The 27,602-nt window shown below is 50.0% G+C and overlaps 1 protein-coding gene across 34 annotated transcripts in view; it reads right to left on the minus strand.

The window, feature by feature from the left end:
• The window catches only part of SEC31A (SEC31 homolog A, COPII component), a 439,339-nt gene that overhangs the window by 260,938 nt on the left and 150,799 nt on the right, over window positions 1-27,602 (minus strand). For all 34 annotated transcript variants that reach the window (XM_078676180.1, XM_078676183.1, XM_078676179.1 and 31 more), the window contains exon 6: window positions 1,851-1,991. In XM_078676180.1, coding sequence (XP_078532306.1) covers window positions 1,851-1,991 — 141 coding nt within the window. The remainder of the gene's footprint in view (window positions 1-1,850; window positions 1,992-27,602) is intronic.

The following is a 27,602-nucleotide window of genomic DNA, read 5'->3' on the forward strand; positions in this document are numbered from 1 at the left end:
ACATCTTCCCTTTCGCCCAGGGCCTCAGAAGGCCTAGGACCTGCGCTGCCTATAAGGACTGCCAAAGTCGCCTCTTCCATATATTCCTACCACAAATCGGAGATTATTAAATTTGGAGATTATTAAAACGCCTATCACCGCAAGAAAATATAGATGACTCTTTTTTAAATATTGCCAGAATCAAATAACACTGGGGTCGAAGATGGAGATGATGGGCTACTAGAGGTCGCCCCATTTTACAAATATGCTACGTGGTAATTTGTCTAAATTATTATGGTTTTCACCTTGATGTGGTGCGCTCGCATTCTAAATTCTTTTGCACATGTTGGTGACATCTTCATTAATTGGTTAATCTCCATCTCATTTCTTTGCTTCGAGTACTGGAGGATGGCCTTTCCTATTCTGTTGCGGGTGTGCTTCCTCCCTTTTTTTTTTGTAGCTATGTATTCATTACAACCAAAAATAGCCTTCAGTACCCTTGGTTAAGAGTGTCATTTCCTCTTCTTTTAGTTTACAAGACTGAAAGTTGCTCTGTAACTGTATCTGTCCTGATGATGACCAGTTAAATAAATATGATTGAAACACAGTCGACGTCCTCCTTGGCAAAAAGGATCAGCGGAAGGATTGAATGTTTTTTGCAACAAAAAAAACTGTCCACAATCTTTTCCTGTTTTGCCATTATTATTTATGTTTACACTCGAGTCTGTCCTTGCTAGTGATATATGTTTGAGTAACTGTTGGAGCACTTTTCTATATTGTTAAATATTTATACAAAATTCAATTTTATTGAAGCAAAATAATTATCTTTTGATATAATTTGTGAAGGGTACCGTTTCATCATTTAGGTGTTTCAATTATCATGTGAAATCACTATTGCTCCTTATTTGATTGTGTATCCGAACCATTGTAGCATTTATATTGTGTATACGCCCCAGGTTTGGGTTATAGAGCTTCCCCTGTTGGTGGTACACTTAACGAAGACAAATGTGATACGCACCTTAGCAATAGCTAATGAAACGGTTTTTTGTTACTTAAGAGCTGGTAAATGCCTGTCAAACACACCTGAGATTCATTAAAGTGCATGTTAACCGCAACAATTTTTGTTAGGAGGTCATAGTTTTATTAAATACAATACAATTACACTTTCAGAAGCTTTTGTGGATCATAGCAATTCAAACTGTGAAACTGTCTTTTTCTCAGATTTGTATGCTATATTCCTAGAGCAAAGTGGTGCCTTAAACATAAGAATTGCTGTGAACAATATCAAGTTAGTGGTTTGGTCATCAATTATCACTTCGCATGTGACAGTGCTTAATTTGCAAAAGAATGAGTGCCAGTGCCCAAAGCGCTGCTGAGAAGCATGCAGCCGTTGCTATTAAATGATGATGTGCTGAATACCAAGGCTGCGTTCGTCTTGAGTCAACTTCATGCCTCTGTTATTCACTGCCAGACACTCCCTACCCCTTTATTTCACCCTTACAGGTACTGGCTTATCCCCTTTGAGAAGGGCTTTCTGTCTTTCTCTTCATTCATCTTTCCACTCTTGGGAGTCTTCCCTCGCTCTCTGTAAATGTCTGATGCAGAAAAATAAGTGCTGGATGCCAAAAGTTAGTGCCGGTGGACCCCACAATCAACCATAGGCTAAAATTAAGCACTGCAAAATGGCATAACACTCATTAAGCACACCCTTCATATCTTGCATTGGTTTGGATGCAATTTAGCATTTATTTATTTCCAGAAGATAAAAACCGCAACAGTCCTCACTATTAACCACGCCTGAAAAAAGGCCTTAATTTTGGTCGAAACTCACATATTGACAAAGTCTACCATTTAGTGACAGAAATACTTACCCTATTGCTATGGTCACTGACTTTCAGAATCGGCTCGTTCTTCCTGAGATCCCACACAGTTGCACGGCCACTGGGACTTGCGGAGGCTAGGATGTGCTGGACCTGCCTGTTCCATGCAATGCAGCTGATATCTTCTAAAGGCTACAAAGAAAGGAGGACAATGATCCATAAAACATCTTTATGAGCTCACAAAGATGTAGCTATCAGTGAGTCTGTGCAAATCATTAGCTATTTTAGTATGTCTTCATCAAGTGCTGAATTTTTTTATTTCATTTTGGTACTTCTCCAGAATTCAACATGAGAAAAGCATAACTTAACAGCACCAAAACAAGAACTTTTATTGGAATCGGAGAAACAGTCTTTACCCAACAATAAAGCCATAAACCATCTCACAAATGGCATGTACAATAGTCACAGTTCAATAGCACACGCTAGGCAAAACTCCCCAACTATCACCAACACATCAAAAAGCCATATAGTTCGCAACATGCGGCCAATGAAACAGCACTGTTACACACCACACCTACATACAGCAAAGGAACACAAATAAAATGAATATAACTTAACAGAAAGCTTATTTCTCATCATAATACACCAACTTGTAAGGGAACATAATCTGAAGGACAGTGAAATAGGTTTTTTTAATGTGGCCTACATTAATTTCTTAGACATGTGCTTTCGGACTTCAAAATATATCTGTATTAAGAAATGAACATTACTACTCACCTGTAATAACTTATTACAAGCCTGTAGTAGATTTATACAGATGCTTTTCCACTTATGACAGCAAGAGGCAGTAACGAAGAGGGGGGGCGTGGCTAGCAGCCGATGAAGACGGTCGCAGCCTAGCAAGGCTCCCGACCCTCCGCCCAATGATCCGCAGATAATCCTGTATTTGACCCGGGATCCCCGCGAAAATCGGAAAGATCCCGAGTACAACACCCGGGCCTGCTCCGGTTCGAGTGGCGAGCCGGTGAGACCACTGCAGCGGGCATAACTGGCTGTGAGGATCCCGGGACGCCGGAGCTCAAGATGGCGGCATCCTGGAAGGCGGACGCCGAAGTATAGCAGCGGCTCCGTCCCCGGCGCCCGGCTGAGCTGTGGAAGCGGAACAGTGAGAGACCGAGGAGGAGACTGGAATCAACGGGCACGCCGTTGGCCCCCGACCTCAGAGCGACCGGTGAGGAGCGTTGAGCGCAAGAGACCCCGGCGAGGCTCCGCCCCACCCAGGAGGCAGAAAATCTACTCCCCGGCTCTGGGGCCTTGCGGCCCTGTGGGCGCGACTCCAGCCCCGGCACCCGGCTGGGCGCAGGAAGCGGGTCCGAGGGAGACCCAGGGAAAGCGGTGGCCGACTGACGACCCGCCGGCCCTGACTACTGGGCTGCCGCTGTGGGCGGGCGGCTGTGGAGTGGCTCTGCCTCACCCAAGGGGCTGAAATCTACACCCCGGCTTCGGGGCCTACCATCTCGGCGGGTGCAGCTCCGGCCCCATCACCAGGCTGAGCAGTGGAGGCGGAGCCGAAAGGAGCCGGGAAGAGGGCTGGGACCGACTGGCGAGCCGCCGGCCCCCAACTCCGGAGCGGCCAGCGCAGCGCCCTGCACACGGGCGATTCCGTGGAGGCTCCACCCCACCTGTGAGCCGCAAATTGACACCCCGGCTTTGGGGCCTAGCGTCCCTACACGCATCGAGAGGCGACTGGAGGCCTCACCTGCCAGCCTAAGCGGCGAGGACCTACAATATCTGGCCCCTAGGGAGGAGTGAGGATTGCCACGAGCGATCCCAGAACCTTGGCGGCCCGAGCTTGCCGCGAGGAGCAACCCGAAAGCGGCTGGATCTGTGCTGCGGCTGGATTGGGGCCCGAGAGAAGAGGACATCTGGGGAGGACCAGCGGTCTCCACGGGGGCGGCCAGGGGCCAACCTTGCCTGGTGAGCAGAGCGTGCACCCCGAGGATAGAAGCCCATGAGGGGGCCCACTTAAGGGGGGAACTTCATCTGCCCACCCATGAACCGCTCCTAGCGGGGGGCCCCGATCGGACTCTTTGAAGCTGTCCCCGGAAGGAGGTTGGGACCCGAGAGGCAGACACGTAACTCTAGACTGGCTGAATACCGAGGATCAGGCACCATACGCAGACAGCCCTCGATTAGCGGGCGCCGCCGGAGGAGAAGGAGGAAGGAACCGTGCGGCGGGCAGCTATCCACTCCAGCTGCGGACCCCTGAGCGGGCATACCTGACGACGCGACCCCCCGGTTGGGCCGGAAGAGACCCCATAACCGGTGCACTCCTCAGACCCCCTCGTTACACCGCCGAGGAACCGTAGCGCCATCGCGGCGGTGGTGCGCCTTGGCGGACCAGAACGCGATAGCAGCACCGCGTGGCCGCCCTGCATGAAGCCAAGATCCATAGCGGCGGGGTGGGCTGATTGACCCCGCAGAGAGGAGGTCCCAGCAGGAGAACCCGGACTGACCCCTCCTAGTTGGTGCTCAACGGACTACCCGCTACGGGGGACACCGACGGGGCTGGGGCTCCTGCGGGCTGACCACGCGAAGTTAACAGATAGAGTCAAAGAAGCGGAAGACACCTTAAAAGACATAGTGCCAGCGCAGAAGTCGATGGATGGGAAGCTCACGGAGGCGCTGGACGGCATTCAAGCCCTGGAGAGGCGAGCAGAGGACGCTGAAAATCGCAGCCGGCGGAACAACGTGCGCCTCATGGGCCTTCCCGAAAAAAAAGAGGGAACGGGCATGGTGGGCTACTTGCATGAATGGCTTAAGACTGTGGAGGCCCCGGAGGGCCTTTCTCCCTTCTTCACGCTAGAGCGGGCGCACCGAGTACCGTCAAGACCCCCGAAACGGGGTCTCCCACCTCGCCCAGTGGTCATCAAACTGATTCACTACAAGGACAGGGACTGGCTGTTGCAACGGGCCAGGGATGCAGGTCCCTTCCAAGTGGACAACAGCAAAGTCACGCTGTTCCCGGACTACACGTTCGAGACCCAAAAAATGCGCGCCTCATTCCTCTCTATCAAAAAAGAACTGCGCACAGAAGGCATACAGTACTCGCTGCTGTTCCCGGCCAGACTCCGCGTAGTGGTAGACGAGAAAGCTCTGTTCTTCCCCACGGCGGCAGAGGCATGGACCTGGTGGGACACCTATAAAGCAGGCACGGATGGAGCTCGGTTCCGGGCTGAGGAGGCGCGCCAGGAACAATCAGTCAGGCGGTCAAGGAGGCACCGAGGGCGCGGACAGGGGTCCAGTAGCCTGACGAACTCCCAAACAGCGGACGAACGAAGAGCAGCACTGCAGGCAGTAAAAGAGGTGTCGGGATCGGCGCTGGTCCAATCGGAGAGAGAGTCGGGCTCGGACACTGAGTTATCGGAGCTGGGCAGGGCCAGGGGCCCGAAGGTCACTCCTCAGACGTCAGGAGAAATCATTGGGAGCTGAATCCTGGACATGGTACCTGGCTGGGGTGACAACGTCTAGTGCGGCTTCTACGAACTCTTGAGCAGGCCGCTGTAAGACTGGAATATCGCGAGTCATAATGTGTATTGCGGGGCGGGGGCATGGGACTGCACTTGAAGGTTCCAGAGGTTAGCTCACGCATCCCAGGGCCCATAAGGCCTCCGTAGTATTGACTACGACTTAGGAAGATTTGAGAGCACGTTTGCTCGATAGTTTGGATGGGAGCGACTCTTCTGCAGTTAGGTCCTGTTCTGGGGGAGGGGGGGCCTGGAGAAGTTGGGGTAACTCAAGGCGTAGTTTGGGGAAGGGGGGAGGGGAGGATGTTGGGGAAGGGGGGAGGGGAGGATGTTGGGGATGGGTGGGGACGGTGTCAAGTCTGGGGTCTAGATGCAAATTATTGATGATCTACACGGAACACAATGGGACAATGGCTAATGCGGGATCGATAAAATGTGTGTCTTGGAATGTGCGGGGCTTGAATACGATGACGAGGAGACACAAAATTCACTCTTACTTAGTCCGTAGAGGAGTGCATATAGCATTCCTACAAGAGACCCATTTGACAAGGAAAGAGGGAATAGCGCTCCAGCGCAGATGGAGGGGCCACCTGTTTCACACCACGTACTCTGCTTTTGCTAGGGGAGTGCTAATTTGGGTGAGAGTGGGTGTCCCTTTCCAAGTAACTAGGCACACAGAAGACCCAGATGGGAGATATGTAGCAGTTGAGGGACTGCTTAGAGGTCGACACATAGTGCTCAGTAGCATCTACGCGCCGAATGTAGATCAGGCAACATATTTTGCACGGCTTTCCAGGGCACTAGCCAGCTACTTCACAGGTCCTGTAATGATGTGGGGGGGGGGACTTCAACTCAATAGAAGATACTACACTAGATAGATCTCACCCGCCCCTACACACATCCCCAGTACACCGATTGGCGAGGTGCAGAACGGAATGGCAGGGAAAATGGGACCTGACAGACAGCTGGCGCACACAACATCCAACAGAGCGGGATTACTCATTTTACTCTAGCCTACATGACCTCCATGTCCGCCTTGATACCTTCCTCTGCTCTCAAACAGTACTTCCAGCGGTGGCCCGGACTGAATACTTAGCACGCACGATATCTGACCATTACCCTATACTCCTGACACTAGATTGGATGAATGAACCCCCAAGGGTTCCGACGTGGCGGCTACGGCCGGACACGCTGGATGACCCACCCTTCCGAGTAGAGCTGGAGGATCGGATCACTCAATACTTTGCAGAGAACGAGGGTACCGCTTCCTCCAGAGCAGTGGAGTGGGAAGCATTTAAAATAGCAGAAAGAGGACACTGCATAGGGAAATTTGCGGGAGCCCGCAGGTCATTGGTGGAAGACTTAGATAAGGCTGAGCGTAAATTGAGGGAGGCGGTACTAGAACGCCCTAACCGCCCTGAGCTACAGGGGAGAGTAAGTGAGGCGCGGGAGGCAGTGGCCATAGAGGTGGAGCGCCTTCGTAGCTTCGATTACAAAACATACTTAACGAAGACTCTTGCTGAGGGGGACAAAACTGGAACACTCTTGGCCTGGCTAGCGAACCCCAATAGGAGCAATCAGCCGATTATGAGCCTACAGGGGAATGGAGGCAACACCCATAAAACACAGTCAGAAATATTGGACTGTTTCAGATCATATTACGAGAGGTTGTATAGAACTGGGTTAGGGTACCAGACTGAGGCAATAGATGCTTTCCTGAGCGATTTGCAGCTACCACAACTAGAGCAAGAACAGGCTGACGCCCTAGGCGGCCCAATAGACTTGGCAGAAATAAGAGGAGCAATAAAGCGAATGGCGCGTAACAAAACTCCGAGGATGGATGGGTTGCCCATTGAATTCTACGGGAGATACCTTGACCAACTGGCCCCGAGACTTCAGGTAATCTATAATGAAGCCAGGGAAGTGGGCAGACTTCCCCGATCAATGCGTGAAGCCAGCGAAGCCATAATGATCCCTTTATTAAAACCGCGAAGGGAAAGCACAGACCCTGCATCCTATAGGCCGTTATCTATGTTAACGACAGACTACAAAATCTTGAGCACAGTACTGGCCGCCAGACTGCTGACCCATATGCAAGACCTGGTCTATAAGGATCAATCAGGCTTTATACCCACAAGGAACACGACACACAACATCCGTAGGCTGCTCAGGCTAGTAGATGACCCACCGCCGGGCGCGAGGGCCCCCCTAGTATTGGCGGTCGACATAGAGAAGGCCTTCGACAGCCTGGAATGGGACTACTTATATAGGGTGATGCAGAGTTTTGGCCTGGGTGAAGGATATATAAGATGGACGAAGGTGCTTTACTCTTCAGCGAAAGCTAGGGTGAAGGTCGGACCCTTAGTGTCGGACCAATATGGGGTGAATCGAGGAACCAGACAGGGGTGTGCACTTTCTCCCCTGCTGTTTGCGCTTGCGGTGGAACCCCTAGCAGCAATGGCTAGGCGGGGTGAACATTACAACGGGTTAGTCTTCAGAGGGGCCCACCACTACATTTCCTTATATGCAGACGACCTCCTCCTCTTCTTAGACAATGCGGAGGAAGCTGTGGAAGGCGCAGAGAGACTGCTAGCGCGCTTTGGCGATATATCAGGACTGCGGGTTAACTGGACAAAAACCTGCCTCTTCCCTCTAAGGAGGGGGAGGAGCGCCCCCCACTCCACCCGAAAATTAGATGGGAGCCCAACTACCTGAGCTACCTAGGAGTGCACATATACCATGAACCTGCGGACCTCCTAGACGGTAATGTAGGTCGCTGTATCCGCGCATTGCAGAGTAGTATGTCCTTCTGGGCCACCCTGCCCCTTTCAGTGGCAGGCCGGGTTGCACTTCTAAAGATGGTAGCCCTACCGCGATTATTATATTTCTTTCGGACCCTCACCATATGGATACCTGGAGCGATCTTCAGACGATTAAGATCGATGATTGTGTCCTTTTTATGGGGAACGGGCAGACGAAGAATTGCACTGGCGACGCTGACCCGCCCGAAGGATGAGGGTGGCCTAGCGGTCCCAGATCTTGAGCTCTACTACTTGGCGGCTCAATTACAATTCTTCACACAAGAAATAGCGAGGGTGTACCGCGGCCCGGAACAGGAGAGGGAGATTGGCACCCCCCGCCACGTCTTGGCGTACATAACCCCGCAACAAAGGTTAATGCTAAGAGGGCTGACCCAAGAAGAACGGACGCTCCGTTTGTGTTGGAATCGCTCGCAAAAGCGAGCTGGACCCGGTCACCCGTATGCGCCCGAAATCCCGCTAGGCATGGTGACAGCACTCCCACATGGCGGAGACTGGTCGAGGCTGCGACTGTGGGAAGAGGCAGGGTTACAGATGGTAGGGGATCTATATGAGGACGGAGTATTAACCCCGTACCAGACTTTACAGGAGCGGTACGACCTTCCGAGGGGAGACTATCTACTGCATGCGGCGGTGGTGAGAGCCATACAAGCGCACTGGGGGGAGGGTCTGGTAGAACTCACGACGACACTGGCGTGCAAATACACAATGATGGCGGCAGGAACATTTAAGGCAGTTACATGCCTCTATTCCAGAATGCACACAGAAACCCTGCAACCACTTACACCATTGAAGAATAAATGGGAGGCAGACCTACAGTTAGAAATCCCAGACACGGCATGGTCCCAGCTGGTGCGGAGAGTTAGGAAGAGCACCAGAAACGCGTGTTTCCAACTGATACACACCTATATCCTCCATAGGGCTTACCTCACCCGAGTAAAATAGCAGCGTACTTTGGCGCAGAAGACGCAGCATGCCCCAGATGTGGCCAGATGAGAGCAGACCTAGTACACATGCTGAGGAGCTGCCCATGCTTACAAGAGTATTGGGGGGAAATAGGGGACACCCTGAATGCAGTAGCGGATAGGGAACTGCAGTACGACAGTGCGGTCACCATCTTACATTGGTTCCCACATACACGCAAGAACAAACTGTCAAGCAAATTCATCGACATGGGCCTACTTATAGCGAAGAGAGAGCTGACCAAGGGGTGGAAGTCGAAGGTAGGGCCAACACATCAGAGGTGGATGAATGAATTTCTGAAGTGGGCGACAGCGGAGAGTACGATCAGATTCCAACTGGCCCGCCGTAGCTCAGACGAGAAAGCGCAGGACGCAGCAATGGCATGGGATACGTTAGTACAGGCACTGAGAGATAGCGCAGTGGATGAGGAGGGGGAAGAGGAGACGGAGAACCTGGTGACTCCAGCAGCGAAGGTCACGACCCCGGCACCTACGACAGACACGCACACACGGTAAAAATATAAAAGCTCCGAAGTCCCACAATATAGGCACACATCCTTGCACCAGGCTTAGACGTAGACACCGGGGGCGGGGGGGGGGGTGTGGGACGGTGGATGGCACACTGGGATCCTGCAGTGAAACATGTACGTACCTTGCGTACCTTGCCGAGTAGCAGCGGGGTACGGGCGAAAAAGTAAAAGCAGAGGGCGGAGAGCCCTATATGTTGACTACAACAGGCTGCCCAGCCAAGAGAGCAAAATATAACAGTGTAACGCCGCCCGACCTCCGGGATGTGGGCTGAATGGCTGTGTACGAGACGCCTAAAATGTGTTAGGAGAACAACGACTCTGCACTGTGAGATACTGAACACGGCACTGTATGCTGTAAATGACTCTGCAATAAAAATTGTTTAACAAAAAAAAAAAAAAGAGGCAGTAACGAATAGTTTCTTACCTGTCGGTGTAGTTTTGCAGCTTGAAGATCTTTCTGGATTCACTATGCTGTGCATTATTCCGCGGTCTAGTGGTTGGGTCCGGAATCGTAGTCTTTTCTTTGTTTTTTTGTTGTATTTTTTCGTAGCCCAGGTGGGCGTCGACGTCCCACCTTTTGGTGTCCTTCCTGTGACGTCGGCATGCTTCCTGCGGAAGCTCCCACCCTTGGGCGCCATCTTCAGATTCTTTTTTTCTTTTTCCGTTTGTGTTCTGTTTCCGAATTGTATGGCAATGTTTCTATCTTTTCTTTTACCGCTCTTTCCCTTAAAATTCCAATAAAGTCCTTTTTTTTTGTTTGTTTTTTTGTTTAGCGCCTCTTCTTCTCCAGCCTCATCTTTCTGGCGGAGGTGGGTGGGTTCGCTAGTGAATCTAGAAAGATCTTCAAGCGCCAAAACTACACCGACAGGTAAGAAACTATTCGTTTTGCAGCGTGAATCTTTCTGGATTCACTATGCTGTGCATAGGATCGCGCAAGCGATACAATTCTGCCACAAACAAGCGGGCCAAGAACTAACAGAAGGTCCACGGGCCCACTCAACAAGGAAAAAGGCAGCTACTATAGCCTTCTTGGCAAACACTCCCATTCAGGACATATGCCTGGCGGCAACATGGGCCTCTGTGCACACGTTTACAAAACACTACTGTGTGGACATACAAATGAACAAGGAAGCACAAGTGGGACAGAAGGTGCTTCAGCACATATTCAAGAACACAAGCTCATCTTCCACCCAACCGCCACAATAACAACAAACCGCTACAAAGTCTATGCACAGCATAGTGAATCCAGAAAGATTCACGCTGCAAAACGAATAGTTTCTTACCTGTCGGTGTAGTTTTGCAGCTTGAAGATCTTTCTGGATTCACTAGCGAACCCACCCAACTCCGCCAGAAACATGAGGCTGGAGAAGAAGAAAGGACTTTAATGGAACTTCAAGGGAAAGAGCGGTAAAAGAAAAGAGAGAAACATTGCCATACAATTCGGAAACAGAACACAAACGGAAAAAGAAAAAAAGAATCCAAAGATGGCGCCCAAGGGTGGGAGCTTCCGCAGGAAGCATACCGACGTCACAGGAAGGACACCAAAAGGTGGGACGTCGACGCACACCTGGGCTACGGAAAAAAAAAAAAAAAAAAAAGACTACGATTCCGGACCCAACCACTAGACCGCGGAATAATACATACAGGGGACGGTCACTGCTGACTCTATCCTTACTGCAACAGCAAGGAAAAGGGCCAATGTGCCAACTACTTCAGGTCCACCCCCAGACAAAGAGAGCAGAAGGATGGACCTAACAGGAAAAAAAATCGAAAGGAACGCCGCTATGCACTGGCGCATGGCTAATTCCAACACACTGCTCAACAGACACCATTACCAAATAATGGAGGAACTGGGACAGGTGGTGAAACACCTCCCTCAGGAATACCAACAAAGGGCTTCGCACCTGGTAGAGGAGGGGAAGAACTTGGCAAACTCTTGCCTAAAAACAGCACTGGACGGTGCAGACACTGCCAGCAGACTTATGATGCTGGGCATCACAAAAAGAAGACCAGCCGGGCTCAGGATATCAGGCTTTAAAACAGAGGTGCAACACAACATCCTGAACACCCCGTTCAACGGTGAAACACTGTTCGGAGCACCAGTGGACGACAAGCTCTCACAGCTCAAAAAAGAGAACGACACCGCAAGATCCATGGGGGCCTTGCAATTCAGGGGAGCAAAGAGAGGGACCCCGTCACGGAGACCACACGGGAGAGGGGGGAACCAGCCGGGAACGTCGTATCAATCCTTCCAACATTCCCACCAAAGCGACACCCATACGCAACAAGGCAAGCAAAAATAGCACTGGCAAAATCAACATAGGGGCCAGTCCTTTCGCGGGAGGGCAAGTGGACGTGGAAACAAGAGGAGGTGTGGACAGCAAACCACCTCCAAGTGACTCGGCCACATTGATAGTGCACACCCTTCCAAAAACTCCAAGGGTGGAGCACAAAAACAAAGAACAGGAGTGTCCCGCACAGAAAAACCACGAGCACGTAACACCAGTGGGAGGAAGATTAAACCGTTTTCTCCACTAGTGGAAGAAAATTACCACAGACAAATGGATCATCAACACAATACATTACGGGTACTGCATAGAGTTAGAAAAGACACCACCAAGTAGAAAACCAAAGAAAAGAGCACTAGCAAACAAGGAACTAGAGCTTCTTCAGAGGGAGGCAGAGGAACTGCTACTAAAGGAGGCTATCGAGCCTGTACCTCTCATGGAAAGGAACAAGGGGGTGTACTCTACGTACTTCCTAGTACCAAAAGTAGACGAAACAATGAGACCCATCCTGGATCTAAGGTTCCTCAACAAATTCATAAAACACAAAAATTCAAAATGACATCCCTGCAAGAAGTACTTCCACAGATTCAAACAGGGGACTTCATGGTCACCATAGACCTCAAAGATGCCTACCTGCACATCCCAATAAACAGACGGCACAAACATCTGCTACGGTTTGCAATAAAATCAAATCACTACCAATTCACAGCATTGGCCTTCGGACTAAAATCAGCACCGAGGGTATTCACAAAGTGTCTGGCAGCAGTCGCAGCGCACTTAAGGAGGAAAGGGATACACGTATACCCTTACCTAGACGATTGGCTAATAAAGGCAAAGTCATACAGCACGTGCAAACAGCACGTTCAAATAGTGACAGACACACTGATGGCCCTGGGCTTCTCCATCCACTGGAAGAAATCCTCGATAAACCCAGAACAGGTCAAGATATTTCTGGGGGCAAAAATCAACACCGTGCAGAGGAAGGTGTTCCCCAGCGAGAAGAGAACGATGGCGCTGTTGTAGGAGGCGCGCCTCTACCAGAAGGGGCAAGCTCTGACAGTGAGGACGGTGAGCAAAATGATGGGCATGATGGCCTCATGCATCCACACAGTACCAAATGTACGACTACACATGAGACCACTCCAGGAGTGGCTGCAGGACCAATGGTCACAAGCAACAGGGTGTTGGGAGGACCTAGTGGTTGTAACGCACGCAGTGCACGAGGAGATATCATGGTGGAACAAAGGAAACATAACAAGGGGGAAGCTTCTAACGCCGCCAACACCAACAGTGACCATCACCACAGACGCATCCCAAAAGGGATGGGGAGCACACATGGAAAAACTCCGAGTGAGGGGCCTGTGGACACAAACGGATGCGGTCAAACACATCAACTACCTAGAACTAAAGACCGTCCTCCTAGCTATGAAAGCTTTCCAGAAGAAGCTGTACAATCAAACAGTATTGATCCAGACGGACAACACAACAGCGATGTTCTACATAAACAAGCAGGGAGGAACACAATCAGCCCCGCTGTCAGAACTAGCGCAGGAAATATGGAATTGGGCTATACCACTAAAAATCGATCTACTGGCGATACACCTGCCAGGAAAAGACAACGTGGAAGCAGATTGGCTCAGCAGACAGACATCGGCCTCACACGAATGGGAGCTAAATGCACAAGAAACAAGGAAACTGTTCGACAGGTGGGGAACCCCGTCAATAGACCTGTTTGCAACACACCAGAATGCAAAATGCCAACACTTTGCATCGAAGCAACCAGGGGAAGGGTCCCTGGGGAATGCCCTATGGATAAGCTGTTCAAAGACATTTGCCTACGCCTTTCCGCCGATCCCCCTGATACACAAGGTACTCGGCAAGTGTAGGACAAGCAACATGACCCTGATACTGGTCGCACCCCAGTGGGCCAGGCAGACATGGTATTCGCAGATTATGGAAATGACACAGAGTGCACCACACAGGTTTGGGAGAAGGAAAGACCTACTCTCCATGCAAAACGGAGAGGTGTTGCATCCAGAGCCAGAAAGTCTCAGCCTAGCAGCCTGGCTCCTGAGGACATAGAATTCGCACACCTTAAATTACCTGAGAGCACCCTGAAGGTACTTCGAGAGGCAAGAAGACCAAGCACACGTAAGTGCTACGTGGCCAAATGGAAAAGGTTCACACTATGGTGCAAAAAGGAGAGACTGCACAACAAGATGACAAGAGACTCTACAGTGCTTAAGTACCTCACGCAGCTGCTCGAGACAAACCTGAGCTCATCATCGCTAAGGGTACACCTAGCAGCCAGTCGCTTACACTAGAGGAGAAACAGGCAAAAGCTTCTTCACTTCTACGATTGTAAAAAGATTCTTGGAGGGCGCAAAAAGGATTGCACCGCCTAAGAGGTTACCAGCGCCTGCATGGAACCTCAATATAGTACTGACAGAACTCATGAAGGCACCCTTTGAACCAATGCATAGAGCCTCACTACAGATGCGAACGTTAAAAACAGCATTCCTAGTGGCAATCACCTCGCTGCGCAGAGTAAGCGAGCTACAGGCGTTAACGCTACAGGAACCCTACATACAAATTCACAACGATAGGGTGGTGATGAGAACGGACCCACACTTTATGCCACAGGTAGTGTCCAAGTTCCACATCAACCAGGCCATTCAGATACCAAGTTTCTTCCAGAAACCAACAACAAAAGCTGAAAGGGCACTGCACACTCTGGACGCGAGACGTGCAGTCATGCATTACATAGAGAGAACTAAAGATCACAGAAAAACAAAACAGTTTTTTGTGACCTTTGATGAAAGTTTCATGGGCAAAGCTGTTACTAAAGGAACAATTGCACGATGGATCGCGCAAGCGATACAATTCTGCCACAAACAAGCGGGCCAAGAACTAACAGAAGGTCCACGGGCCCATTCATCAAGGAACAAGCATTTACAATGCAATGGTTTTGCCTTTGTTAAAGTTAGAGCTATTGGCATTGCTCTTGACATTTTTATTTATGTTTTTTTTTAACATAAATAAATGGCATTGTCATTTACAATGCCAATAGCTTAATCTCTCGCAAATGCCACACACAAACACTCACATTGACCCCCCCCCCACACACACACCCACACAGAGCCCCCCACACACACAGGCGAAACCTAAAAAGCACTGTCATAGCCAATAGCTCGCGCCTGTGCAATGGATATTGGCTGTGCCCATATCTTTTTGTAATTATATAAAGCAGTGCCGTTGCTGTGCAGCATTCTCTTGACATGAAGTTTGAGCATTTTGCGTTTAGTCTGGTACCAAAAAGATCAATTTGTGGATAACTTCATTCCTGCCAACATATTTTGAATGAGGTTTACACTTAGCTACCACTAGTGATTTTCATTGTAATATATGCTTAGCAGATCTGCTTGCCAATTTAGGAGACCTGGTAGGTATAGTGCCTGGCAGTCTTATAAGAAGCCAATGCCGTATTGCTTGATAATCCAGAAACATAATTAGGGATCTGGTACCACCATGTTTGAATAGATAATACACTGTGGATGTGTTGGCTGTTTGGATCAACAATCTGTTCCTGTCACTTTTTAGAAACAGGTTGGTTCCGTCTGCTCAACAGCGGGACCTTAGAACCATGACGTCACTTGGGCGTCTTGGTACTTGTTGCTGGAGTTCTATAAGCAAGAACAGTGAAGAAGGACAACACTTTCTAACTGTACTGCCCTTTACAGAAATATGGCCTACCCCTTAAAATATTGCCTGCTATGTAATGTTGCTGTAAAAAGCTCAATTGCAGAAAGCACTGGCAAGCACATTTTTAAGCTATGTGAAAGTCTTCGATTCTTTGAGCACATCGTATACTAATGGTATTGCTAATGGTTAAATATTAATTTGATTTCGCTACATACTGCAAGTGGATGCATCTGTTTTGTACATAAACAGCGCGCATTGTTTGCTTTCGTTACGATTTTACAGTGTACACATTTTGTTTCTACTACTTTATTTACTTGAAATGGCATATCTTCAAGATAGTCGTGAGATTGACAGCAGCAGCTGCACAGTGGTATTGTAACGAGGCAGGAAGGGTGAGGGATAGGGAAGCGCTCCACGGAAACCTGGCAGACCAGCACTGTTATGAAAGTTTCAAAAAGAAGAAACAGCGACGCAGGGTGGGCATGCAGAACATGGGATAAATGCTGCATTAAAATGTATGCAGCTACGAGCGCCAAAGGTGAACACAGGCATAAGCAGGAAACCATGAAAACAAGCATTTGCAATGCAATAGGTCTCGGATTTATGAGAGTTTGAGCTATTGACATTGCATACGACAATGCCTTTTATTTTTGTTTTCGTTTTTAAAACATAAATAGAAGGCATTGTGATTTACAATGCCAATAGCTTAAACTTGTGTAAATTCAAGACCTATTGCATTGCAAATGCTTGGTTAGGACTTGTGCCCTGGACAGGGGGTCAGGGGAGTGATAGACCGGCATGACTAAAGCAGAAGGGCGTGGTAACAAAAGGGCATGGGTGGAGACAGACGCATGGGTAAAGACTAAGGCCCGGAGAGAAACAGAATTGGAGGGGAACTGACAAAAGTGCAGGGGTGAAAGAGAAGCATGGGTAAAGATACAAATGTCGAGGAGAAACAGAAAGGCAGAGGTAGAGACGGAGGCAGAAGAGACGGAGGCAGAGGTAGAGACGGAAGCACAGGAAAGACAGGAAGGCAGGGCAGAAACAGCAGGGCAGGAGTACAGACCAAACACGGGTAAAGACAGAAAAGACAGGACGGCAGGGGGAAAAGCAGAAGGGCAAGGCGAGAAACAGAAGGGCAAGGGGAAAAGCAGAAGGGCAAGTGGAGTGAAGGATGGGAAAGGTAGAAACAGGAGCCGTATTAAAGACAGAAAGGCTGGGAAGAAACAGATGGGCAAGGAAAGTGACCGATGGGCATGGAGGAGACAGAAGGGTATGGGGAGAGAAGGGTATAGGAAAAACAGAATGTTGGGGGAAGAGACAGGCGAGTGGAGAATCATATGGTTGATGAAGAAACAGAAAGGAAAGAGGCAGTACAGAAGAAGGGCAGTAAGAAAAGGTTAGGGTATTCCTAGTTTCCATCCCATTCATAGGGGCTGCACGCAATTTTACTGTTCATGGGCGGGGTGGACTCAGGGCGTGCACAAGATCACACATGGTGGCGGTACGGCGCTCATAGAGCTGTGAACAAGGGATGTGCATTATTTTACTGCTTATGGACGAGCCTGCTTGGTGCATGCACCGGAGCACACATGCTAACGTGTAGATCGCTCACAGAACGGGTGACTGCTCCCGTTCACACGGGTTGCATGTTATTTTAATGATTATGGACGAGATGGAGTCAGTGCGTGCACCAGAGCACACATGGCGGTGTGTGCAGTGCTCACGTCGCGGTGGACGATTGCTCCCGGTCACGCGATCTGCACGTGTATTTTATTTTTTGTGGCGAAGTGTCCTGTGCTCAGAGGGAGAGGCAGGAGAGACCCCAAGGAGCACAGCACTCGTGAAGCAAATATGTACAGTATTTATTGTAGCATAAGGTAGCATGCAACACTATGTTTTAATTAGGACTTGACATTTCTCTGTGCAGACGATGGCATATGGTAGCCCCCGCCCGTCCTGTCCACCCGCGTGCCCCCGACACCACCTTGATATCGGTGTATCCATGGTTTCCCCCTCCCCCGCCATCCAGCCTTGGCCAGAGCTCAGCTGTTTCAGGCTGGAGCATTGTCTGCGCCGCGGAACGGCAAGAGTTAACCTCTCTGCCGCATCTGCAGCCTGCTCCACGAGTGACCGGCGGGCTCAGAGCGCGGAGGACCCAGGCAGCGGGGCGAGGGCTCTGGATGCGGGGAGGACGGAGGTATGTCGCCGGGGGTGGGGGCTGTAGGTAAAAGCGCTATCACACAAATACAAAGCACTGATTACAGCCGTCCTGGTCTTCCATCTTGCCTCCCCCGCTGCGGACCTGCCAGTCAGCTAGCAACCTTCGGAGGAAAGCAAATACACTTTCGGCATTCAGCACACTCGGGGAGTAGGGGAGCGGGGGCACAGCGGCGGGACGACATACAGTCCGCCATGCAGCCAGTAGAAAGACTCGGTTATGCTAACTACGACTAATATCGGCTTCGGTGTGTGCAAGGAAGGGGAGGGGCGGTGTCATGTGCTAAAAAAAAAAATGGTTTAAAATAAGGCCACATATGCTAAACCCAACAACTTTACTCACATTTTCATCTGAAATTATCTTAAAGCTGGCGCGCTACAAATCACTGACAATGTTAAGACAAAGCTTTGTAGCTCTGCGGAGTTACAGCACAAGGACTTGAAAGCAGCACTGTACTTTGCCCACGGGTCTAATTACGGCCGTCCGGGTATTCCTTCTCACCACGTGCACCTATGTGGCGAAGTGAGAAGCCGAGGGGGAGCACAGAAAAACACCAAAGGAGCAGTTTAAAACCCTACTTTCCATCCAACACCTCTCTCTCATTTTCTCCTCTTGCGTGCGCAGACTCAGACTGCTCTTCCAAGAAAAGGCTTATTTGCCGAGCGAAGGAGGAGACGCAGGCTGCTTCCTCCTCCGGAGGACGTGGCGGAGGCTCGGCCGGCTGGGCCAATCCCAGCGCGGCCCTAACTGGAGGCACACGACTGCTTCCTTCAGGCCGGCTTCTCGCTGCGGGCAGCATCTCCGGTCTCCCTCACAACACGGGAGACCGGCAAGGCAGGCAATGGCAAGGCAGGTCCCGGCAATGCCGGACCAGATTCGGGGGCGTTCCCGGCTTTCGGCTGACGTCGCGTGACGTCGGCAAAAGCCAAAGAATCTCGGGAACGCCCCCGAATCTGGTCCGGCATTGACGGACAGGCCCCTCGTCCAATGGCTAGGCTCCATTTATGGAGCCAGCCAATGAATGACGAGGGCCGACCCAAAGCCACACTACAGATCTCATCAGGATTTCGCCTGCGCGAAAAAGATGCGCAGAGCGCATCTTTTCGCCAGGCAAAACCTAAAAAGGGAGCTACTATAGCCTTCTTGGGAAACACTCCCATTCAGGACATATGCCTGGCGGCAACATGGGCCTCTGTGCACACGTTTACAAAACACTACTGTGTGGACATACAAATGAACAAGGAAGATTACATCAAACCATGTTTCAGTAACGTACAATTTGATGTACTGAATGTTTGCATTGCCCAATCATTGCGATGAATAATGTACTTCCAAATGAACATAAGGATATAATAAGTCACGGAGTAATAATGAAATGCCCTAAAAAAATACTATATTCTGGATGAACAGTGGTCAATCAGAGCACAGACAAGATAAAACAAAAAAGTCCTTTAGCATAACCCCCTGCACACAAACACCGCAAAGACATTGTTAGATCAAATGAATTTTGTTTCAGACTAAATCACACAAAATATTAGAAAATAATCACTGAACAAACTCCTAATCGCACACAAACACAAATCAATAAACAGCATCAAACGATGGTTCCAGCAGTCCCGTAGTAAAGGGGCCCAGACAGCAAAATTCAGTGCCATAACAATGGTTTAAGCCATGACATGATCACTAGTAACATGAAATAAAATGCCGCTTATAGCTCACTACTGAATGAACTACTCACAAATCATGTGGGAAAAGTTAGTATTTATCATAACGAGATCTCCAAGTGGAGGTCAGGGGATATTTTGCTCGGATTTTCCTGGAATCGTACAATTAGCAGCTGCAAAAAAGGCGAAATCAAACATCTTTGGTAATGATTTATCGTTAAGAGGGGTGTGGCCAAGGAGGCCAAGATGGCGCCAGCCCCCTGTCTCCCCCAGCTGCAGTGACTCCCGGTGGGCGCGTGTGGAGCTGGGCCGAGCCTCAGCCCATAGTTGCGCTAGCTGAAGAGGTGCTGTTCTGAGGATTCGCGCGTGGCCGAAGATGTGAAGAGAGAATCAGGATGCTGAAAGGCAAAAGTCGATCTGTGCATACACAAGCTCGCATCGACAAATATGGCACGCTGATAGTATACCACTCAAGACAGTTCAGTGTGGCCATTGGGGATGGCCGGGTGAAGTCCACCAATGTGAAACACAGAAGATGATGGACGGAATGTTGCACAATGGCAAAACATTCACCCCCAGTCACAGATCTGGGTTTAATCCATCGTTATTTTTCTCACTAAGCCACCCCAGTTCAGACATGGCCATATGCAAATCAGTCTTGACCCTGTGCCTCATGGGACCAGTCCAGCCCGAACTGCTAAGCCATGTCTTCCCTGGACCGGAATCAAGCATCCTAGGACCAGTTTCTGGCTATCAGCCGTCATCAGCCAGGATAGCTTGACTCCAGTGGTGTGGAGAGCATGGGACTCACGTCTGAGCATACCCGTCCCACTCGGGGTGACAAATCAAAAACAGCAGTTGATGGACAGAATACAGAACAATGTCATACATTCACCCCAGTACAGCGATATGGGCCTAAATCCATCGTTTTTTTTGCACTCCACACCACCCCAGTTCAGACATGGCTATATGCAAATCAGTCTTGACCCTGTGCCTCATGGGACCATTCCAGCCCGAACTGCTAAGCCATGTCTTCCCTGGACCGGAATCAAGCATCCTAGGACCGGTTTCTGGCTATCAGCCGTCATCAGCCAGGATAGCTTGACTCCAGTGGTGTGGAGAGCATGGGACTCACGTCTGAGCATACCCGTCCCACTCGGGGTGACAAATGCAAAAACAGCAGTTGATGGACAGAATGCAGAACAATGTCATACATTCACCCCAGTACAGAGATCTGGGCCTAAATCCATCGTTTTTTTGCACTCCACACCATCCCAGTTCAGACATGGCTATATGCAAATCAGCCTTGACCCTGTGCCTCATGGGAACAGTCCAGCCCAAACTGCCAAGCCATGTCTTCCCTGGACCAGAATCAAGCAAAGGTTGGAGAGGTAGGTGGATGTGGCCCTCCTTCAGCATGACTTACGGAATGTTTCGGGCAGGGTGGCGGAGGCTGAAGGAAGGATTTCCCAACTGAAGGACGAGGTTGCCAATCTCAAGAAGTCAGTGGCCCAATTGACCACCACTTCCCAGACCTAGGAAGCCAGGGCCAAATATGCTGAAAATAGATCTCACCGAAACAAAGTTTGCTTTTTGGGCTTCCCCGGGGGATTGAATCCATGGCCCCCGAGCAATTTTTCAATGCCTGGCTCAAGTCTTGGGTTCCGGAGGGCGACCTCTTACCTTGGTTTGTCAAAGAATGGGTACACAAGGTCATGGCCCAGCGCCTGGCGCAGCACTCTAGACCATTTATTGCTTGTATACTGAACAAACCAGATCCTGCAAGAAGCATGCAAAAGGGGAACCCTTCCCTTTAACTTGACCCGCATCCTGAGCTTCCTGGACAATACCAAACTTGTTCAAAGTCAACGCGAATCCACTGATGTGGTCAAAGCGAAACGGCAGGAGTTATCTCGGTCTTACATTTTAATATACCCAGCTAAGTTGAAGGTGGTCCACGACTCTCGATCTTACTTCTTTACGACTCCTGAGAAGGCGTGGGAGTGGGATTCTGGGCGTCTTGAGCACCAGCGGCGGGACCCATCCTCCTTCTGTCAGATAGACCTGTGACATTTGACGCATCTGAGTGTCGATGTCCAAGAGATCCCCAAGGTCCCGGACAGGTTTGAGATGCCAAAAACCCTCACCTAACTTCTGCAAGGCAGAGGAGGACTACCAGAGACAGGTGCCGGGATCGGACACCCCGAGGAGAGGCTCCCCTCCGGGTGATGTACAAAAGGCTGCTTCTGAAGGGGGAACGACGGAGGGGTCCTCACCTTCCTTTGTGACTGAAGTTCATCGGGCTCTTCATTTGTTCACCTTCATGTGGGGTATAGGGTCCTGGGCGGAGGTACCACTTTCAGGACCCGGGGGCAGAAAAACCATGATAGGAGGTCCACCTCTAGTGCAGGTGTCTCCACCCTTTTTTTTGCGTGAGAGCTACTTCAGATCAGTGAAAATTGTGAGCTACTAAAGGGCAAGGAACTTGTGCATTGTTCCCAGAGACACCCACACCCAGCTTCGTTGACTAAGCATAATTTCCATGGAGCCAGACACCATGCTTTGTATAAAAAAAACATATCTTTATTTGGTATTTCGTATTCAGTATCACAGATAAAAGAATCTTGCAATTGCGGACTTACGAACTTCAGTCAATTTGTTACATTACTGATTAACATGTACATACTGTTTTCGCTTCTAACAGGCTCTGACATTTTTCGAGATGGGTGGTCTGCCATTCACACACCCAAACGTATATATATTTCCCATGAGCAACGGCCCAGTTTGATTAGTTTCTCTATGTAGACCAATAATGTTAATACCCAGTACACAATATCATGAAACAAGAAAAATAAAACCTTTGCAGAAGAGGGGTGCAAATGATTCATTTCAGGATAACATTAAGCGAGCTTCAACCTTGCTGGTATACCATTGTGGTATTTAGGGCGGGGTCCTTTCTACCCAGTTCACTCCTTTAATCCCAACTACCACCGACGTCTTATCCCGATCCACTCTCTTCAGGATTCGCACCTCCTTGCTTTTCCCATGCCATCATTACCTCCCTCCATTGCCCAGCTATTGGGTGCTTCCTCCCTCCCCTGGCCTCCTCCCATTGCAATACTCTGCCTTCTTCCCCAGCCACATAATGACATCTTTATTTCAGGTTTCCAGTTGAGGCCCCTCGCAGACTTCCATTCCATCGATATTTTGCGCTTAGTGAGGCCCAGAGCAAGGTCTATCAGTCTGTTCCCCACCTTCCGCTTGAGCAACCTCTGGAAAAGGCCCAACACACACACTTGAACCGTGAGCGGCAGTACCCTACTCATAGTTTATAGTTTGCTTTAAATAATAAGAACGATACTTTTAAGACCATCGTTTCGAGTTCTAAACAGTTAACTACCAGCGGGATATTTCTGGTTATTAAATGTACTATATAGTCCATTTTCTCTCTGTAAATAGCTATAAATATTTCCCATCCAATGTGCCAAAATATAATTAATCCTGTAAAAATAGTTAGACATGCAGCTAGGTTATAATTCACAGTAGGATTTAAGTGTTATTTTAAATCATACGTTTTCTGACATAGAAAGCAGACCACAGAAAAGAAGACATTCTAAGACAAATTTCAAGGGAAGGCAAAGTTTGCAAAAATAAATATGCAGGGCGACATTGTGTAAAGCCTTGTTGCCTTAAAATGGGTAGAATATACAGTTTCCTTTGCTGCGAGTAAAATTTACATAAAAGAACCAAGTGTATTGGGGCATCCTACTACCACATGGGCAGTTGTCAATTTTATTGACCAATCATTCATATGGGAAAAGTACATAATCAATGGTATATGTCTAATCTTAGACGCGTGAGGACAAATTTGTGTCTCAAATTTGAAACGTCTTTAAGATCAAGTTGAATATTAAAAGAAGTTAAAATAAATTGATTATGTAAAACAGAGGGTTTGGGGAGTTCAGCTATCAGGTCAAGGTTCTCCAAGTGTATCATCGCTTCCCCTTTCAGTGTTTTTCTACCAATCGTCTTCAAGGACTTTGGATACTCAAAATATTCTAAGTGATCCATGTCTTTGAAGAACTGTTTTACATACGCTATCCATGGAATGGCCAAGTATAGAGTTGATTTAAGACAATCAGTTATCAGTGATCTATTAAGTGCTGTATATTCTGATGTCCAGATTTTGTGCCAAAGTAGGATAGGTTTCCTACTCAATACACTTCTGATCCTGTCTAAAACAGCTTCCCAGAATAGCCGTATGTATTGGTAGCTCCAGACCGTATGTCTGAAGTCCGCGTCAGGGTGATTACATCTGGGGCAGAGCCGTATTTCCCCTCCCCCCCATATGTCACATTGAGACAGTGAGGTGTTAAGTAAGACATGTGTATGTAATTAAATTGGATACATTTTAAATGTGTATTCCTGGAGATCTTTTTGGGGGACAGCAAGGTCCGAGCCTGGGAGCACCCCCCCCCCCACACAAGTCTATACCATTTCTCACGAAGACCACTCAAGGGGCCGAGGGATGCTGCAACTAGTGCAGCATAGAATCACTTTACAAGATGCCTTGCAACACCGCAACACCATCACCCTGCTCGACAACCTCGCCAACCTCGGACTCAAGCAACTGGTGTCCACCCCCACCCACCTCGCCGGACACACACTCGACGCCATCTTCTCATCCAGCAAAGACATCGCCTTCAGCCACGCCACAGGACTCCACTGGACGGACCACAGCTGCGTCCACTTCACCTTTAAAAGAACGACGATCCACCACCACCAGCCAAAGGTTGCCCGAAGAAGCTGGAACAAGATCACAGCCGACCAGCTCGCCGCTTCCCTGAGCCAGCACCCCCCTGCCAGCTCAGCGAACCCCAGCCAGGCCGCCGACAACCTCACGAAGTGGATCAGCAAATGCGCGGACGAACTCGCCCCACTGAGGACCCCGCCCAGCAGACCCGGCAGCAAGAAGGCCCCATGGTTCACCGACGAACTCAAGAGCTCCAAGAAGAACTGCAGAGCCCTCGAGAAAGTCTGGAGAAGGGAACCAACACCGGACAACCTGACCACCCTCAAGCATGCCACCCGGAAGCACCACCAACTGATCCGCGCCGCCAAGAAAACTGCATTCAAAGACCGGCTGGACAACAACGCACACAACTGCAAGGAACTCTTCAACATCGTGAAAGAGCTCTCCAACCCCAACGCCGGAAACAACGACATCACCCCATCGCAAGACCTCTGCAACTCCCTCGCCTCCTACTTCCACAACAAGATCGCGGACATACACAACAGCTTCAGCATCCAACCGACGCACGCCACGACCTCAGCAACGCCGCCCACCACCACCATCCGCGCCTGGACTCAGATCAGCACCGAAGACACCGTCCGCATGATGAACTCCGTCCACTCCGGATCCCCGACCGACCCCTGCCCTCACCACGTCTTCAACAAGGCCGACGCTGTCATCGCACCCCACCTACGGGACATTATCAACACCTCCTTCGACACCGCCACCTTCCCCGAGAGCTGGAAGCACGCCGAACTCAGCGCTCTACTCAAGAAACCTACAGCGGACCCCACCGAACTCAAGAATTACCGCCCCATCTCGCTCCTCCCGTTCCCAGCCAAAGTCATCGAGAAGACCGTCAACAAACAGCTGGCCGCCTTCCTCGAGACGAACGGATCCCTCGACCCCTCACAGTCTGGCTTCCGAGCCAACCACAGCACCGAGACCGCCCTCATCGCCGCCACCGACGACATCCGAGCCCTGATGGACAACGGGGAAACAGCGGCCCTCATCCTCCTAGACCTCTCCGGGGCATTCGACACTGTCTGCCACCGCACCCTAGTGCAGCGCCTCAGCAACGTCGGAATCCAGGAGAAGGCACTGCGAATGGATCATCTCCTTCCTCGACGGAAGAACACAGAGAGTCCGCCTACCACCGTACAAGTCAGAGGCCACCGAAGTCATCTGCGGCGTCCCTCAAGGATCCTCACTGAGCCCCACCCTCTTCAACGTCTACATGAGCCCCCTCGCGGCCATCGCACGCCAACACAACCTCAACATAATCTCCTACGCCGACGACACCCAGCTGATCCTCTCCCTGACCAACGACCCCGCCGCCGCCAGAGCCAACCTGCACGAAGGGATGAAAGATGTAGCCGAGTGGATGACGAGAGAGAACAACATGAAAGGGGTGTTCCCAAATAGAACAGACCAAAGTTTAATAAATATTAACAGAATACCCACCAATTCACAAAAAGAGAAAATATATTCAAAAAAAGTTTTTAATTTTCATTTTGACAATCAACACGATTTTTTTGGGATAATAAATAAAGTGATTCAATTTGAATAATGCATAACATTTGGAAAAAATATACATAATCAGAAACATACAAAAACAGTCTAAAAACTAGGACACGCAAAAACACTTCAAAACGGACAGAAGAATAAATCCACTCACACATCAAAACATACCTATTATACAACCAAATTCATACTCAGACATTCACATCCATATCACTACACACAAGGACAAGAAAAGCGCCTTTTTTTGAATATATTTTCTCTTTTTGTGAATTGGTGGGTATTCTGTTAATATTTATTAAACTTTGGTCTGTTCTATTTGGGAACACCCCTTTCATGTTGTTCTCTCATGTTCTCGCCCTGGCGGGTTGTTCCTTTGTTGTAGCTTTTTCTTAGATTCAGGGTCCCTCTGCTGTTTTAAGAGCCGAGTGGATGACGACCAGCCGCCTGAAACTGAACTCAGACAAGACGGAGGTCCTCATCCTGGGCTCCTCGCCCTCCGCCTGGGACGACTCCTGGTGGCCCTGGGCACCGCACCCAAACCGACGGACCACGCACGCAACCTGGGCTTCATCCTGGACTCCTCCCTCTCCATGACCAGACAAGTCAACGCCGTCTCCTCGTCGTGCTTCAACATCCTGCGCATGCTACGGAAGATCTTCTGGTGGATCCCCACGGAGACCAGGTAGACCGTCACCCAGGCCCTCGTCACCAGCCGACTGGACTACGGCAACGCCCTCTACGCCGGAACCACCGCCAAGCTCCAGAAGAGACTCCAGCGGATCCAGAACGCCTCAGCCAGACTCATCCTCGACATCCCACGAAACAGCCACATCTCCGGACACCTGAGAGACCTCCATTGGCTCCCCGTCAACAAAAGAATCACCTTCCGTCTCCTCACCCACGCACACAAAGCCCTACACGATCTAGGCCCGAGCTACCTCAACAACCGAATCAACTTCTACGCTCCCAAACGCCACCTCCGATCAGCCAGCCACGCCCTCGCCGCCGTCCCACGCATCCGAAGAGCGACAACAGGAGGAAGGTCCTTCTCCTACCTGGCCGCCAAGACCTGGAACTCCCTCCCGGCCGACCTGCGCTTGACCCAGGACCACCTCTCCTTCAGGAAGAAGCTCAAGACCTGGCTGTTCGAGCAGTAACGGCACGCCCCCCCCCCCCCCCCCAAGCGCCTTGAGACCCTACGGGTGAGTAGTGCGCTCTATAAATGTCTGTGATTGATTGATTGATTGATTGCTGTGCCTAGGGTAAATAAGGCATGCAGCACCAGCTGTGTCTCTGGTTCCTCCCTCCCATTATCAGAGAGGTGCACAAAAGTATGGGACAAGGCCACATATTGCAAAAACTGACCTAGGGGTAGCCCGCTGTCGTCCTCCAGATCCTCAAATGGAATCAGTGCCTATCCGAGTACTTTATCCAGCCCTGCTTCCGCCAAGAGTACCAATTGTTCGCTTGTGAATATAGATTGGGGATCACCATGAGGCAGCACCACCAATGGCAACACCGGCGTATAGTAAGCAGGGCAAAGGACCTTATTTTGGCACCTTTTCCAGGTTTGTAAGGCAGTGCGTTGTAGCAGTGTGCAGTATGGTGTGATTGTTGTCGGAATGAGCAGCTTCGCCGTCAGTAAATTGGGGCGGGATTCCGGGCTGGACAACCATGTACCTTCCTCATTCACCCCATCCACCCATTGTGTGAACCACTGCAGTTGGGCCGCCAGCGCCCTTCACCCCACACAAAGCCTCGCAAGATGGTGTTC

Source organism: Lissotriton helveticus, chromosome 2_1, assembly GCF_964261635.1.
Source record: "Lissotriton helveticus chromosome 2_1, aLisHel1.1, whole genome shotgun sequence".
NCBI lineage: Eukaryota > Metazoa > Chordata > Amphibia > Caudata > Salamandridae > Lissotriton > Lissotriton helveticus.